The sequence below is a fragment of the Schistocerca piceifrons genome, chromosome 3, assembly GCF_021461385.2.
Source record: "Schistocerca piceifrons isolate TAMUIC-IGC-003096 chromosome 3, iqSchPice1.1, whole genome shotgun sequence".
NCBI lineage: Eukaryota > Metazoa > Arthropoda > Insecta > Orthoptera > Acrididae > Schistocerca > Schistocerca piceifrons.
In genome coordinates, this window is record NC_060140.1 from 777,881,222 (window position 1) to 777,897,822 (window position 16,601).

The 16,601-nt window shown below is 42.6% G+C and overlaps 1 protein-coding gene across 2 annotated transcripts in view; it reads left to right on the top strand.

The window, feature by feature from the left end:
• Positions 1-16,601, top strand: part of LOC124789642 (sialin-like) — a 135,249-nt gene that overhangs the window by 19,466 nt on the left and 99,182 nt on the right. For both annotated transcript variants that reach the window (XM_047257072.1, XM_047257073.1), the window contains exon 2: positions 2,478-2,701. In XM_047257072.1, coding sequence (XP_047113028.1) covers positions 2,478-2,701 — 224 coding nt within the window. The remainder of the gene's footprint in view (positions 1-2,477; positions 2,702-16,601) is intronic.

The window sequence follows — 16,601 nt, forward strand, 5'->3', positions numbered from 1 at the left end:
CTAGGAGCTACAGTCTGGAACCGTGCGACCGCTACGGTCGCAGGTTCGAATCCTGCCTCGGGCATGGATGTGTGTGGTGTGCTTAGGTTGTTGTTGTTGTTGTTGTGGTCTTCAGTCCTGAGACTGGTTTGATGCAGCTCTCCATGCTACTCTATCCTGTGCAAGCTTCTTCATCTCCCAGTACCTACTGCAACCTACATCCTTCTGAATCTGCTTAGTGTATTCATCTCTTGGTCTCCCTCTACGATTTTTACCCTCCACGGTGCCCTCCAATGCTAAATTTGTGATCCCTCGATGCCTCAAAACATGTCCTACCAACCGATCCCTTCTTCTAGTCAAGTTGTGCCACAAACTTCTCTTCTCCCCAATCCTACTCAATACCTCCTCATTAGTTACGTGATCTACCCACCTTATCTTCAGCATTCTTCTGCAGCACCACATTTCGAAAGCTTCTATTCTCTTCTTGTCCAAACTAGTTATCGTCCATGTTTCACTTCCATACATGGCTACACTCCATACAAATACTTTCAGAAACGACTTCCTGACACTTAAATCTATACTCGATGTTAACAAGTTTCTCTTCTTGAGAAACGCTTTCCTTGCCATTGCCAGTCTACATTTTATATCCTCTCTGCTTCGACCATCATCGGTTATTTTGCTCCCTAAATAGCAAAACTCCTTTACTACTCTAAGTGTCTCATTTCCTAATCTAATTCCCCCAGCATCACCCGACTTAATTAGACTACATTCCATTATCCTCGTTTTGCTTGTGTTGATGTTCATCTTATATCCTCCTTTCAAGACACTGTCCATTCCGTTCAACTGCTCTTCCAAGTCCTTTGCTGTCTCTGACAGAATTACAATGTCATCGGCGAACCTCAAAGTTTTTACTTCTTCTCCATGAATTTTAATACCTACTCCAAATTTTTCTTTTGTTTCCTTTACTGCTTGCTCAGTATACAGATTGAATAACATCGGGGAAAGGCTACAACCCTGTCTCACTCCTTTCCCAACCACTGCTTCCCTTTCATGCCCCTCGATTCTTATAACTGCCATCTGGTTTCTGTACAAGTTGTAAATAGCCTTTCGCTCCCTGTATTTTACCCCTGCCACCTTCAGGTTAGGTTAGTTAGGTTTAATTAGTTCTAAGTTCTAGGGGACTGATGACCTCAGTAGTGAAGTCCCATAGTGCTCAGAGCCATTTTTTTCTACATGTGAATGTCAAGCAGCTTATATTGGCTTGACGGGAGAAGCGCTTTTAAAATTAGGTATTAGAGGCATTTACTCACTAAGATGGGACAGGTTAAGTATAATTCCATCTTCGCTGACCATCATAGATCCAGTGGCCACCATCCACTACACTCGGGCTTTACACCACGCTCTCAAAGGAAAGACTCAGTCCACTTGAAAGACCGAAATTGTTAAACATTCACAAGCTAATAAGTATATGTACCTCAATGACCTGTAATCCGGCAAAAATAAGGCTTTTATAATTGTATGTTTCCCATTTTCAAACAATATATTAGTTTTTAGCTTTTTATTACAAGGGTCTTGGTCGCTTGTCACCTTTATGCTATGGTATTTTATCTTTTTAGCATTGTTACCTTTTAGCCTTATTTGGCTCTGAGCACTATGGGACTTATTCTTTGGTCATCAGTCCCCTAGAACTTAGAACTACTTAAACCTAACTAACCTAAGGACATGACCCACATCCATGCCCGAGGCAGGATTCGAACTTGCGACCGTAGCGGTAGCGGTCGCGCGGTTCGAAACTGAAGCGCCTAGAACCGCTCGGCCACAGCGGCCGGCGGTTTTCAAAACTGCGCTTAATTAAATTGTACTGCAGGCAAAGAGAGCTTTCTTTGGTAAAAGAAATCTGCTAGCATCAAACTCAATTTTAGAAAGAAATTTTGAGAATGTACGTTTGGAGAAAAATTGTCTCGAAGCGATGTATGGATTGAGGGGAAACGGCAAAAGAAAAGAAACGGTGAGTTTAAGATGTGGCGTTACAGAACGAAGCCGAAAATTATGTGGACTGATAAAACGTGGTCTTCTGCACAAATGGTGATGCAAAGATTAGGTATGAGGAAGACACTAACTAGAAGAAGTGTCAGGGCGGTAGGACATTTGTTACCACATTAAGGAATAACGAACGTGGTAGTGTAGGTAACCGTAGAGGGCACAAACTGCAGGAGAGGACAGAGATTACAGTACATCCAAAAAATTATGGAGGAAGTCATTGTGATTTACGTCAAACAAGTCAGATGAAAAATGAAAAAAAAGTAGTGGCTGCTACGTTACATAAACGCTCTTGACAATAAAACTCCCTTGTATGAGCAGAGTTCTTACCAGTCACAGATGCAGTCAATTCTCTTGTACGCGCTAAGTTATTACCAGTGAACGCGTATGTCTGACGACCTGTGCCTGTGTCAGCCGGAATTTTGCTGTTGAAGTTCGATGCGTGCTTATGTTTACAGGTTTCTGGAAGACCCGCCACACCGTCTTGATGCTGAATTTCCTGGGCCTGGCCGTCAGTTACGCGATACGCGTCAATATCTCGGTGGCCATAGTCGACATGGTGAACAATACGGCTGTGGCGAGCCTCTACAGTGAAGGCGACAGTATTAACAGCTCCTCCGTCGTAACTGATCCTGACGCCTGCCCCGGAGGACCAATAGAAGCAGTCGATATTGGGCGCAAGGTGAGTGACCTGTCACTAACAGCAACGGGATTCCAATACCGTATAGAGCGTGCCTCTAGGCGCCGGTACTCGAGGCTCAACAGTTGACAGTAGTAGAAACTGTTTCGAAGTCATTATCCTGTTTACACTAACTTTTCGTGTTTTCAGCTATACCTATATCGAAATACAGGTTGCCCATTAAAGAATCTCCCAGTTGTAGGTTCTAACAGTATCAACGCTAACCACTGCAAAGCGTTGGTTCAGTGTCACAGTTCAAGAGTAACTCAAACAGTTTTATACAAGCACATGCGAGGTAACTGTTTTGTTGTTTTTTTGCTAGCAGTGATCTGTAATTTCAGTTCAACGTCCGCTTCGTTTATAGTCTAATTGTGGTCCTCCTATGTGGCCATAACGTCCACCGATGATGTAGTCAGTTCGAAACGTCAAGATGTGTGTGTAAAGGGAAAAGGACAGGACGACCAAAAGTGTATGAGGAGGCTGTTGATCGTGTCAGAGCATCTTACCTTCGTAATCCTAAGAAGTATGTTCGGAAAGCAAATCTTGAGCTTCAGTTGCCAAACACGACAGTGTGAAAGGTTTTAAGGAAACGCTTACATTAACCCAGACCACTTACAGGGTCAGAACATCGCCAACAGCCTGTAGAATATCAAAGAGATTTCCCAAAATTAAACGTTTCCGGCGGTGTGGCTGACATCAAGTGTACGAACTTTTTTAATTTCTTTTTCGCTGAAACTATCGTAACGAGGGTGACTTATCTGGATATGTTGCAAGAATGCCCTTTACCTCAATTAGAAGGTGAAACCGAAAGCTTTATTTGGCAAGAAAAAAATGGTTCAAATTGTTCTGAGCACAATGGGACTGAACTTCTGTGGTCATCAGTCCCCTAGAACTTAGAACTACTTAAACCTAACTAACCTAAGGACGTCACACACACCCATGTCCGAGGCAGGATTCGAACCTGCGACTGTAGCGGTCGCGCGGTTCCAGACTAGCACCTAGAACCGCTCGGCCACCCCGGCCGGCTATTTGGCAAGAAGATGGAGTCCCTTCACAGTGACATGTTTGAGAGTGGTTGAACGTTGAAATTCCCGGCGGGGTCAGGGATTTTCTCTGCCTCGTGATGACTGGGTGTTGTGTGACGTCCTTAGGTTAGATAGGTTTAAGTAGTTCTAAGTTGATGACCATAGATGTTAAGTCCCATAGTGCTCAGAGCCATGTTTTGAGCGTCGAAGCCCCTGATCATTGGAATGGTCGCAATGGTCAATACGACAGGACCTCGACGTTCACCTAACCTCAGCCATGCGACTTCTTGCTTTGGGGCTGCTTAATGATGATTTATTAGAGTTGAGATACAGAACTAAAGAGGCTATTGCTTTGATTACTCCGGACTTGTTAACTAGGGTTTGGGAAGTACTGCATTTTAAAGTTGGATTTGTGCCGTGTAAGTAAAGGTACACATTTTGAGCATTTGAAACTAGGTTGCTATACCTTAGTTTTATGTATGATTTGCTGTAAATAGCCCGAACTAAAATCTTATAGTTTATCATTAAAACTGGGACTTTTTTATGGACATTCGGTATATTTGAACAAGGGCTGTCGATAAAATATCGATATATCGATATACCGCGTTATAATGTCGACAACAATCTCTGGAATTTCTGCCATATTATATCTATATGTCGGTCTAGAATGGCAGTATCGAGTGACGATATTTTTATTTTATATTATATTTCTTTCGCAATTTTCAGCAAATATTTGAAATTGTTGAAACTTTCTCGCAGATTAAAACTGTGTGCCGGGCCGAGACTCGAACTCGGGACCCTTGTCTTTCGCGGGCAAGTGCTCTACCAACTGAGCTACCCAAGCACGAATCAGGTCCCGTCCTCACAGCTTTACTTCTGCCAGTACCTCGTCTCCTACCTTCCAAACTTTACAGAAGCTCTCCTGCGAACCTTGCAGAACTAGAACTCCTGAAAGAAAGTATATTGCAGAGACATGGCTTAGCCACAGCCTGGGGAATGTTTACAGAATGAGAATACCTAATAATAAATCAATACTTAAATATACAGCTAAAAAACAGGCAGTATATTTTTCACTTGCAGCCAATATTTTTATAGGTCGGTACGTCGATTTTTTTTCATTCTGGAGACATTTGAAATTGTTATTTTGAAATTGTAACAGAACATAGTTTTACTACCACTGAATGGAGTCTTACTACTTTTTGAACTTTCGTCACGTCCAGTCTTTCTCTTTGACAGAAGCAAGTAAAGGTGGCAAAAAAGAAGAAGACTGATTGCATCGGGGGGTAGTGGTGTGAATGGAATAACAAGATTTCCGATGTGAATTACTAGCATACCAGTTGCGTTAAAGAATCGAGCGACGGTCCCATCGGGCACCTTCTATTGTGCCCCTCATATGCAGTTACCGTTGTTAGCAAAGTGGTTATCGCCAAGTGTGAACGTGCATCGTTCGTTTCAATTATTGCTCTGAGGGGGACAAGCAGCCTGCTAGCTTGTTAATGTACAGAATACCTAATAATAAATCAGTATTTAAATATACAGCTCTAAAACTGGCAGTATATTTTTCACCTGCAGTCAATATCTTTATAGGTCGGTACGTCGATATTTTTTCCGTCGATGTATCGGTATTTCAATATTTTTACTCGATGTATCGAGGGAGGTAATGATACCTTTTTAAGTATCGATATATCGGATTTCCAATATTTTTAAAAATAACAACAGCCTTAATCGATGGTTAGACAACAGGGCCGCTACAACTAGCAACATAACAAAAGTAAGAGTCTTAAAACAGCTCCAGTGCAACAATGACACAGAAGACGACAACCAAATCTGATTAGCCAAGAGACAAAAGTTGCAGTCGAAAAATATGTGATACTATGGCCCATTGTCCTTGTGAAAGACTCTTCCTCCTGGAAAAGATACTGGTGCTATAAAATCAAAAACATCTCTTAAATTACTGATTTTAGCGTTAACTTTTAAATTTTTATTTTTTATTTATGAGTGTGGTATTTCCCGGATTCCTCTAATTTTTTTGTCTTGGTCACCATGCGAAGTGTACGTCGGAGAAAGTAATATCTTTGTTGACTAGTTCTGAGTGTGGTATCTCGAGACTGAAGCGCTCTTGTTCCTCATTGTACCACGTATTAAGGATTTTTCCTGTATCATTCGACTCCAGAGGGTGGGAAGAATAACTTCCTAATGGGTCTGTGCAATCTGTAACTAGTTTAATCTTGTCTTCACCATCACTACCACAAGTTGCAGTACATTCCTAGAGTCCTCAGTTAATGCTTGTCCTTGAAACTTTGTCTCTTTCTATAGATAGTTTGAGTCTGTCTTCAAGCATCTGCCAACTCAGGTTTTTCCACATTTCCATGACGTTCTTTCTCGGATCCGAAAAATACATGACTATTGATGGTACCTACTTTGTGCATGTTCAGTCCTTGCTGATAGTCATATTGAGTGTGGATCCCACAACCTTCTGCACTATTCTAGGACGGGTCGCAAGAATGTTTTTTAAGGAATCTCTTTCGCAGTGCGGCTGTATTTTCGTAGTATACTACGAATGAAACCGCCATACACACACAGTACTTCATTGCGATTTTATAAAATAATTTTAAGAGAGAACTAAAAGCAACGATTCTAACTAGGCACTAATTTCAGTCGTTTTCGTCGCAAAGCTATCTGGAACTAGAGGCATACAGATCATCCCAACCGCTTCATGACAGATAATATTAGGTGTAATAATTTTGGGAAATTCGTTGTTTTGTTTCGGTAGAATATCGGCATGAAAATCGACAAGTTATGGATATAGTGCATGAAGTAGATGTTTATAAAAACTGACGAAATATTACATCAGAGTGAGTAGTCCTATGATCCGTTTTTCCCCAGAAATTACATTAATAGTGTTACATAGAATATTCGTATCTTGAACTATTCTGATTTCACAATTTTTAAAATAAATGGAAATTTTTGCGACATTCGTAATTGAAGGTGAAACTTTGTCAATGCCAGCCACTCGTGCAGGAGAAACGTCAAAAAAATCGTCAATAAGCGTCGGCCGAAGAATTCGAGACAGAGACCAGTAGGCAAAATGTAAAGTGGTCACGGCCAGCCGGAGTGGCCGAGCGGTTCTAGGCGCTACAGTTTGGAACTGCGCGACCGCTACGGTCACAGGTTCGAATCCTGCCTCGGGCATGGATGTGTGTGATGTCCTTAGGTTAGTTAGGTTTAAGTGGTTCTAAGTTCTAGGGGACTGATGACCTCAGTAGTTAAGTCCCATAGTGCTCAGAGCCATTTGAACCATTTTCGAGTGGTCACGAGGCATGAACAGCTACATTTTCGTAACAGTATGAAAAATGACGTGGGTAATTTTTGAGCTGTTGTTAGAAGTGAAAATATATGCAGTGTGAGCCGTCTGCATTCAAAGCGTGTAACCATGCCTCTTCTTCTTTCTCCTCAAATTTTTGGCGCGAACGAACTATCACTGTAACTTCCTGGCAGATTAAAACTGTGTGCCGGACCGAAACTCGAACTCGGAACCTTTGCCTTTCGCGGGCAAGTGCTCTGATGGTAGAGCACTTGTCCGCGAAATGCAAAGGTCCCGAGTTCGAGTCTCGGTCCGGCACACATTTTTAATCTGCCAGGAAGTTTCATATAAGCGCACACTACGCTGCAGAGTGAAAATCTCATTCTGGATACTATCACCGTAGTATGACGATGCAGAGAATATAGTTTATGTTTCACGCACTACAAGTAATCCACTAGCGACGTGAAGTCCTGCAGGGTAAAGATTCTCGGTGAGAAGCAAGATGCCTGTGCGACCGGCGACCAGCGATGTGTCAACAGCGACGCTGCAGCGGAAACGTAACGAGACTCCTGGCCAGCAGAGAGATGCCATGTGCCAGCAGCGAATAGCGAGCTGCCAACTCTCGAAGGCGCACCACGCGCGCCATCTCTCTCTTGACATGTCGTCCACGGGAATGCTTCTAAGAGTTTCCGTGACGGTCTTGCGTTCACTAAACGTTCTTAGATGAGTCGCACAGCTAAATCTCTATCGTTAATCCAACTTGTAAAGGGTCCTTGCACACGAGTAATGCCACCTGACGGTATGTGGCGGAGGGTACCTTGAGTACCTCTATCGGGTCTCCCTTCTATTCCAGTCTCGTATTGTTCGTGAAAAGAAATATTGTCGGTATGCCTCTGCGTGGGCTCTAATCTCTCTGATTTTATCCTCATGGTCTCTTAGCGAGATATACGTAGGTGGGAGAAATATACTGCTTGACTTCTCGGTGAACGGATGTTCTTGAAACGTCAACAAAAGTCCGTACCGAGCTACTGAGCGTCTCTCTTGCAGAGTCTTCCACTGGAGTTTATCTATCATCTCCGTAACGCTTTCGCGATTACTAAATGATCCTGTAACGAAGCGCGCTGCTCTCCGTTGGATCTTCTCTATCTCTTATATGAACCCTATTTGCTACGGATCCCACACCGGTGAGCAGTATTCAAGCAGTGGGCAAACAAGTGTACTGTAACCTACTTCCTTTGTTTTCGGATTGAATTTCCTTAGGATTATTCCAGTTAATCTCAGTCTGCCATCTACTTTACCGACAATCACCTTTATATGATCATTCCATTTTAAATCACTCCTAATGCCTACTCCCAGGTAATTTATGGAATTAACTGCTTCCAGATGGTGACCTTCTATATTGAGCTAAATGATAAATGATCTTTCTTTCTATGTATTCGCAGCACAATACACTTGTCTACATTGAGATTAAATTGCCATTCCCTGCACCATGCACCAGATCCTCCTGCATTTCAGTACAATTTTACATTGTTACAACCTCTCGATATACTACAGCATCATCCGCAAAAAGCCTCAGTGAACTTCCGATGTTATCCACAAGGTCATTTATGTATATTGTGAATAGCAACGGTCCTACGACACTCCCCTGCGGCACACCGGAAATCACTCTTTCTTCGGAAGACTTCTCTCCATTGAGAATGACATGCTGCGTTCTGTTATCTAGGAACTCTTCAATCCAATCACACAATTGGTCTGATAGTCCATATGCTCTTACTTTGTTCATTAAACGACTGTGGGGAACTATAGCAAACGCCTTGCGGAAGTCGAGAAACACTGCATCTACCTGGGAACCCGTGTCTATGGCCCTCTGAGTCTCGTGGACCAATAGAGCGTGCTGGGTTTCACACGATCGTCTTTTCCGAAACCCATGCTGATTCCTACAGAGTAGATTTCTAGTCTCCAGAAAAGTCATTATAATCGAACATAATACGTGTTCCAAAATTCTACAACTGATCGACGTTAGAGATATAGGTCCATAGTTCTGCACATCTGTTTGACGTTCCTTCTTGAAAACGGGGATGACCTGTGCCCTTTTCTAATCTTTTGGAACGCTACGCTCTTCTATAGACCTACGGTACACGACTGCAAGAAGGGGGGCAAGTTCCTTCGCGTACTCTGTGTAAAATCGAACTGGTATCCCATCAGGTCCAGCGGCCTTTCGTTTTCTGAGCGATTTTAATTGTTTTGATATTTTTATTCCTTACATTTTTGTCTTTAACAAATTATTTCTGTGTCCGCGTCGGACGCTCCTTGCATCCACTGCACTAGATGAAAAGACCCCTTCCTGCTGGTGGGAATTCCCGAAGCCCTTCGACTGGTCCTGTACCAAAATAATTCTGTATAAGTCATTTTCAATACGTGTTCTGTCATCCTGTATAGGATAACAGAAAAATATAAAGTTCTAACAAAATGATAAAGCCTTGAAAACAAAAAAGGCCTGTCCTTCGCCCAAACAATCGAGACAAAAATGTGCACCGAAAACAGACTTCGGCTGGGTATGCTGATAGGGAACTCAATTTAGAATCCCGGCATCAAATTCCGTTCAAAATCGTATGTACCATTCTAAAGTAATGTTTCCGCCAATTTGAAAAATACGAGAAAAACGCGTTTTAAGTTTTGAGTTACGGTTTTCCTAGTTAAGGTAAACAGACCTCAAGTCAGCGATCGCTGGACCATACAACAGTTCTACCAGATCCCAAAGGAGGTCCTCCTCCATCTTCTTCACAGCCATGGTAGTCCTGCGGGCCGTTTGACAGATTCTGTCATCCGTTGCACTGCTCGCTCGATATGATTTTCTTTCACTTTTGTGCAGAGGTTTGTAACAGGCTGGTTCAATCTCAATTCGAACACTTTCATAATTTCCAGAATGCCTGTTAGGCCGTCGTTGAAGTGACTTGGTGTCACACTGGCCGCGATGGCGACTAATTTTTTCTCGCTGTGAATGGTTTTGGTTTTTGGAGACACTTTTTCTCAAATCGCCTTATAACTCGATAGTGGAGTTTCTGGCGAACTTGGGATGAACACTACAATGAAGTTGACAGCCTAGAGAACATTTTAAGCAAAAAAAATCAATCTTTTGACGTTTTCAAAGAGGGCTACTCTTTACGTTTAATTTCCACCTTAAATCGCTCCAAAAGCATAGCCCCAGAAACTTGAGAGTTGTGGTTGATTTCTAATTGACTCTCGTATAGTCAAGATTTCGGTTCTTTTCGTCTCTTTGTGCGAATACAATAACTTTTTTTCTTTTTTTGTCAGCTGTCAGTTCGTGCACAAAGTTCTGGTTGTTCAAATACCTTAGGGATGTCGACAGATCACATCCTAGACGCTAAGTGGGTATAAGGCTTCCTATCAGTCCCTTGTTGACCAGTCTGGTGTGGCAGTTGAAGATAGAAAACGAAAGCTGAAGTTTTAAATTTCACGTTCAAGAAATCTTTCACACAGGAGAATAGTACAAGCATACCGTCACTTGAACATCGGACATACCTGGCGTATAGAAACAACTGAAAGATTTGAAAGTAAATAAATCACCGGGTCCGGATGGAATCCCAGTTCGATTTTACAAAGAGTACTCTACGGCGTTGGACCCTGACCTAGCTTGCATTTATCGTGAATCTCTCCCCCTGCGCAAAGTTTCAAGCGACTGGAAAAAGTGCAGGTGACTCCAGTATATAAGAATGGTAAAAGAACAGACCCGCAAAATTGCGGACCAATATGCCTAACTTCTGTTTGCTGCAGAATCCTTAAGCATACTCTCAGTTCGAATATAATAAGCTTTCTTGAGATTGATAAGCTTACGCGAAACGAATCAAATGGTTTTATAAAGTGTCGCTCGCTCCAAATTCAGCGCGTCCTTTTCTCAAATGATGTGCTGAGAAACAGAAAATGCGAGATGCCTTTAATAGGTTCCACAACGAAACATTGTCTCGAAATTTGGTAGAAAATCCGAACAAATTCTGGTCGTATGTAAAGTACACAAGCGGCAAGACGCAGTCAATACCTTCGCTGCGCAGTGCCGATGGTACTGTTACCGACGACTGTGCCGATAAAACGGAGTTATTGAACGCAGTTCTCCGAAATTCCTTCACAGAGAAGACGGATGGAATATTCCAGGATTTGAAACACGAACAGCTGCTAGCATGAGTTTCTTAGAAGTAGATACCTTAGGGGTTGCGAAGCAACTCAAATCGCTTGATACGGGCAAGTCTTCAGGTCCAGATTGTATACCGATTAGGTTCCTTTTAGATTACGCTGATACAATAGCTCCCTACTTAGCAATCATATACAACCGCTCGCTCACCGATAGATCTGTACCTACAGATTGGAAAATTGCGCAGGTCGCACCAGTGTTTAAGAAGGGTAGTAGGAGTAATCCATCGAACTACAGACCTATATCATTGACGTCGGTTTGCAGTAGGATTTTGGAGCATATACTGTATTCAAACATATGAATCACCTCGAAGGGAACGATCTATTGATACGCAATCAGCATGGTTTCAGAAAACACCGTTCTTGTGCAACGCAGCTAGCTCTTTATTCGCACGAAGGGGATCTCAAGTTTATTCCGTATTTCTAGATTTCCGGAAAGCTTTTGACGCCGTTCCTCACAAGCGACTTCTAATCAAGCTGCGGGACTATGGGGTATCGTCTCAGTTGTGCGACTGGATTCAAGATTTCCTGTCAGGAAGGTCCCAGTTCGTAGTAATAGACGGCAAATCATCGAGTAAAACTGAAGTGATATCAGGTGTTCCCCAGGGAAGCGTCCTGGGACCTCTGCTGTTCCTGATCTATATAAATGACCTGGGTGACAATCTGAGCAGTTCTCTTAGGTTGTTCGGAGATGATGCTGTAATTTACCATCTAGTAAGGTCATCCGAAGACCAGTATCAGTTGCAAAGCGATTTAGAAAGATTGCTGTATGGTGTGGCAAGTGGCAGTTGACGCTAAATAACGAAAAGTGTGAGGTGATCCACAAAAGTTCCAAAAGAAATCTGTTGGAATTCGATTACTCGATAAATAGTACAATTCTCAATGCTTTCAATTCAACTAAGTACCTGGGTGTTAAAATTACGAACAACTTCAGTTGGAAAGACCACATAGATAATATTGTGGGGAAGGCGAGCCAAAGATTGCGTTTCATTGGCAGGACACTTAGAAGATGCAACAAGTCCACTAAAGAGACAGCTTACACTACACTCGTTCGTCCTCTGTTAGAATATTGCTGCGCGGTGTGGGATCCTTACCAGGTGGGATTGACGGAGGACATCGAAAGGATGCAAAAAAAGGGCAGCTCGTTTTGTATTAACACGTAATAGGGGAGAGAGTGTGGCACATATGATACGCGAGTTGGGATGGAAGTCATTAAAGCAAAGAGGTTTTTCGTCGCGGCGAGATCTATTTACGAAATTTCAGTCACCAACTTTCTCTTCCGAATGCGAAAATATTTTGTTGACCCCAACCTACATAGGTAGGAATGATCATCGAAATAAAATAAGAGAAATCAGAGCTCGAACAGAAAGGTTTAGGTGTTCGTTTTTCCCGCGCGCTGTTCGGGAGTGGAATGGTAGAGGGATAGTGTGATTGTGGTTCGATTAACCCTCTGCCAAGCACTTAAATGTGAATTGCAGAGTAATCATGTAGATGTAGATGTAGATGTAGATGTAGAACTATGGATGAAGGGCAACGAGTAGATTCGATATTTTTAGATTTCCGGAAAGCATTTGATACGGTGCCCCAATGCAGGCAGTTAACGAAGGTACGAATGGCTCGAAGACTTTTTAAATAATGGAACCTACTATGTTGACCGCGACGGCGATTGTTCCTCAGAGACATGAGTGCCCCATGGAAGTGTATTAGGCCCGCTGTTGTTCTCTATATACAGAAACGATTTGGCTGATAGGATGAGCAGAAATGTGCGGTTGTTTGTTGATGATCCATAGTGTATGGTAAGGTGTCGAAGTTGAGTGACTGTAGGAAGATGTAAGACAACTTAGAAATACATTTTTACTAGTGTCGTGCTTGACGTAGTCATGTCATTTAAATATCTGGGCATAACTTTGCTAAGCGATATGAAGTGGAACGGGCATGTGAGATCTGTGGTAGAGAAGACGAATGGTCGACTTCGGTTAATCGGTAGAATTTCAGAAAGAGTGGTTCACCTCTAAAGGAGACCGCATATAGGACGCTGATGTGCCCTATCGTTGAGTACTGCTCGAGTGTTTGGGATCTGTACCACGTCGGATTGAAAGAAGACATCGAAGCAGTTCAGAGGAGGGCTGCTAGATTTGTTACCGGTAGATTCGAACAACACGTAAGTGTTACGGAGATGCTTTGGGAACTCAAATGGGAATCTCTGGAGCAAAGGCGACGTTATTTTGGAGAAACACTATTGAGAAAATTTAGAGAACCGGGATTTGAAACTGACTACCGAAGGATTCTATTGCCGCCAACATGTATTGTGCGTAAGGACCAAGAAGATAAGATACGAGAAATTAGGACTCTCTGTGAATGGAACAGGAAAGGAAATGACAGGTAGTGGTACAGGGGACCCTCCGCCAAGCTTGCGGAGTACCTACGTGGTTGTAGATGTAGATGTGGATGTAGATGTAGAAGTATACAACAGCCGACACGACACTGGATGAACACACCGTAATGTTCAAGGTAGAAATGAAACGACAGACCACTGTGCACGACAATACGAACCCCCGGTGGCCGGCGCTACGTCGACCTGAAGCAAAGCAAGTGGCAGCATCCCTGTCTCTCGGTTGTCTGACTAGGGACACAGCAATATTCGAGGCTGAATCGAAACAAAAACGTACGTCAGGGCAATGGAAAAACAGCCAAAGTTCCAAATTTCACTTTTTTTACTTGATGACTAGTCACGGGTGTGGACCCATTTTCAGGTTATCCAGGTAGTGAGAATGGAATAATCAACATTGTGTTTCCGAACATATAAGAATCATTCCAAGGTAACAAACATGTACATATAACAAAATTGGAATAAACATTTTCAGAGCATAAAGCATACAGTTATGCATTCATTTGTACTTTTTTATGCGTATTTGCTTGTTATCTTGACATGGTTCTTATGTTTTGGGAAGACCCTTTTTAATTATCTCTATGATTTGGAAGTGGGTCCCGACCTGACATTAGCCATCAAATAGATAAAAGTGAAATTTACAACGTTTCCTGTTTTTCTGTTGCACTGATTAACACAAGTTTCTGCCCCGCAATTACTCCATGTGAGGTAACGGGCGAGTTGCGGCGCCCTGGAAATATTCTAAGTTCGGAGTTGGCGTGGCTGCATTGGCCACGCGGCAGGAACGAGCTCTTTACCATCCGCATGGTGCCTCACAACGGCTGGGAATTCCTTGGTGACGCTGTGCGCCGGGAGGGCCAAAGATGGCGGACTTTGTGAAACCTTAGTGGCAGACATTTCACACTTGGTATAGAAATTAATAGTAGCCAGATGAATCATGATACCTCAAACAGAAACGTGTACATAACTATTATTTGCTCGACGATTCTGATGGTGTAATCATATTTTCAATATCTTTATTAGTTTACAGTTTAGTATCTGATGGTAAATTATACAAGTAACGCCCAGCAATGAATTTCCAAAATCTAAACGGTTCATCCGATTTCGTCGATCTAGGTGACTATAGAAAGCTATTAGTATAAACCTAAATTGGTATGAATTACAAAAATGGTTCAAATGGCTCTGAGCACTATGGGACTCAACTGCTGAGGTCATTAGTCCTCTAGAACTTAGAACTAGTTAAACCTAACTAACCTAAGGACATCACAAACAGTCATGCCCGAGGCAGGATTCGAACCTGCGACCGTAGCGGCCTTGCGGTTCCAGACTGCAGCGCCTTTAACCGCACGGCCACTTCGGCCGGCGGTATGAATTACAGGCATGTAACTTAAATAGTACATGAGTGAAGGTAGGTCAAAGTGGCCGATTACTATCGATCGCGTCAGGCCATAAGTACTCCACAGTTACACGAAAAAACGGTAGCAGCATGCTTATAAATATATTTATTCCTCTGTCTTGGTTTATATCCGATATATACTATTTATGAAGAAATTGGTTAAATATTTACTGTGTTTCAGAAAGCACAGAGACGTTAGGCTACTGGCCTACCTTTAGTTCTATTCCTTAGACATTTGTTTATTTAATTTATTTATGTATCTAATAATGTGTGCTAGAGCGTGTTTATGGTCCAGCCGCAGGAATATATCTAATTTCAAGTTATTTAAATGTAAATCCAGTATTTCGAATGTGTTCTATTATGTTTGTGTGGGTGCGTTGGCATGAGGACACGGCGCGAGCGCTCTAGCCAATCACAGCGCTCGTGAATGGGGAGACTGGACGGAAGCGAGTTCGGGTGAAGAGTGCTGGGAGTCGCGGAGGACACGGGAAGTGCTGGACGGCGGCGGACGCAGAGTCGCGGGGGAGACTTGGACAGTGTAGAACGGTTTCCGCGTGGTCGACAGAGATAGAAATACTTCAGAGTGCCTACTTGTGCACTTGTGAGATTTCCGCGGCTTCTACAGAGAAGACGCAGTGTGCGTTTAGAAGTGAATCTCTCGCGAGCTGTGTTGTTGTTCATAACTAATTACGTGAAGTAGGAATCCATTGTTTCCCTGTTATTCAACTTATATTTTATTTTATTGCTGGACCATCGACACCAATAAGTGTTTTGCAGAAATATACCACATTCTCAAAAGTACTTCTACTATCGTACTCAACATTTAAAGTAGTAGAGATAGTAGCTGCAGATTTTATTTGATTGCAATCGTTCATTTATGAATTTATATTTTACATTCATATTTCGCAATTGCCGAGTGATAGAAACCTTCGACCAGTCGATTCATGTGTTTATTCTTATCATTTACTGTAGACTCAACAGTATTTGGCTTGTAATGCGGCAACTACGTATCCCAACCCCGAGACAACGAAACCAGCCAAAACTTTTAATATTTCAACTCTGAGTCGGATGGTACGTAGTTGAGGGCCGCCACCTCACATCATTTCAGTTTATTATTAGAAAGCCCGCATCCAACATTCTGAAAGTTAGTAAAAACCTACTTCTCAGTCGTACTATCCCAGTAACTGGAAGTTCATACCATAATCTCTTTGTCATTATATTCCATGACCATTATCAAGGCAACGCTCCGCCGTCTCAGACGTGATTGGCTGTTGTAAGGGTATGTGGCGCTTATGTGATTGGCTGTTGTAAGGGTATGTGGCGCTTATGCTCTATACACAGGTCTTCGATGGTCCTGATGGTCTGACGATGGTCTGGCGTATGTACAACATACCACAACTGCACTGTTTACGGTAGCCGCATTACGCAAACAAAATCATCCTTTACAAAGCCTGAAAAGAACTAGTCTTAGGTGATGAAAGAACGCGCTTCACAGCGAGTTTCTTCAGAATACCAGACCTATTGTAAATACTTGCTGCGTAATGTGATAAAGCTGCAGACTTGTGCTCCACGTCGTCATTTTT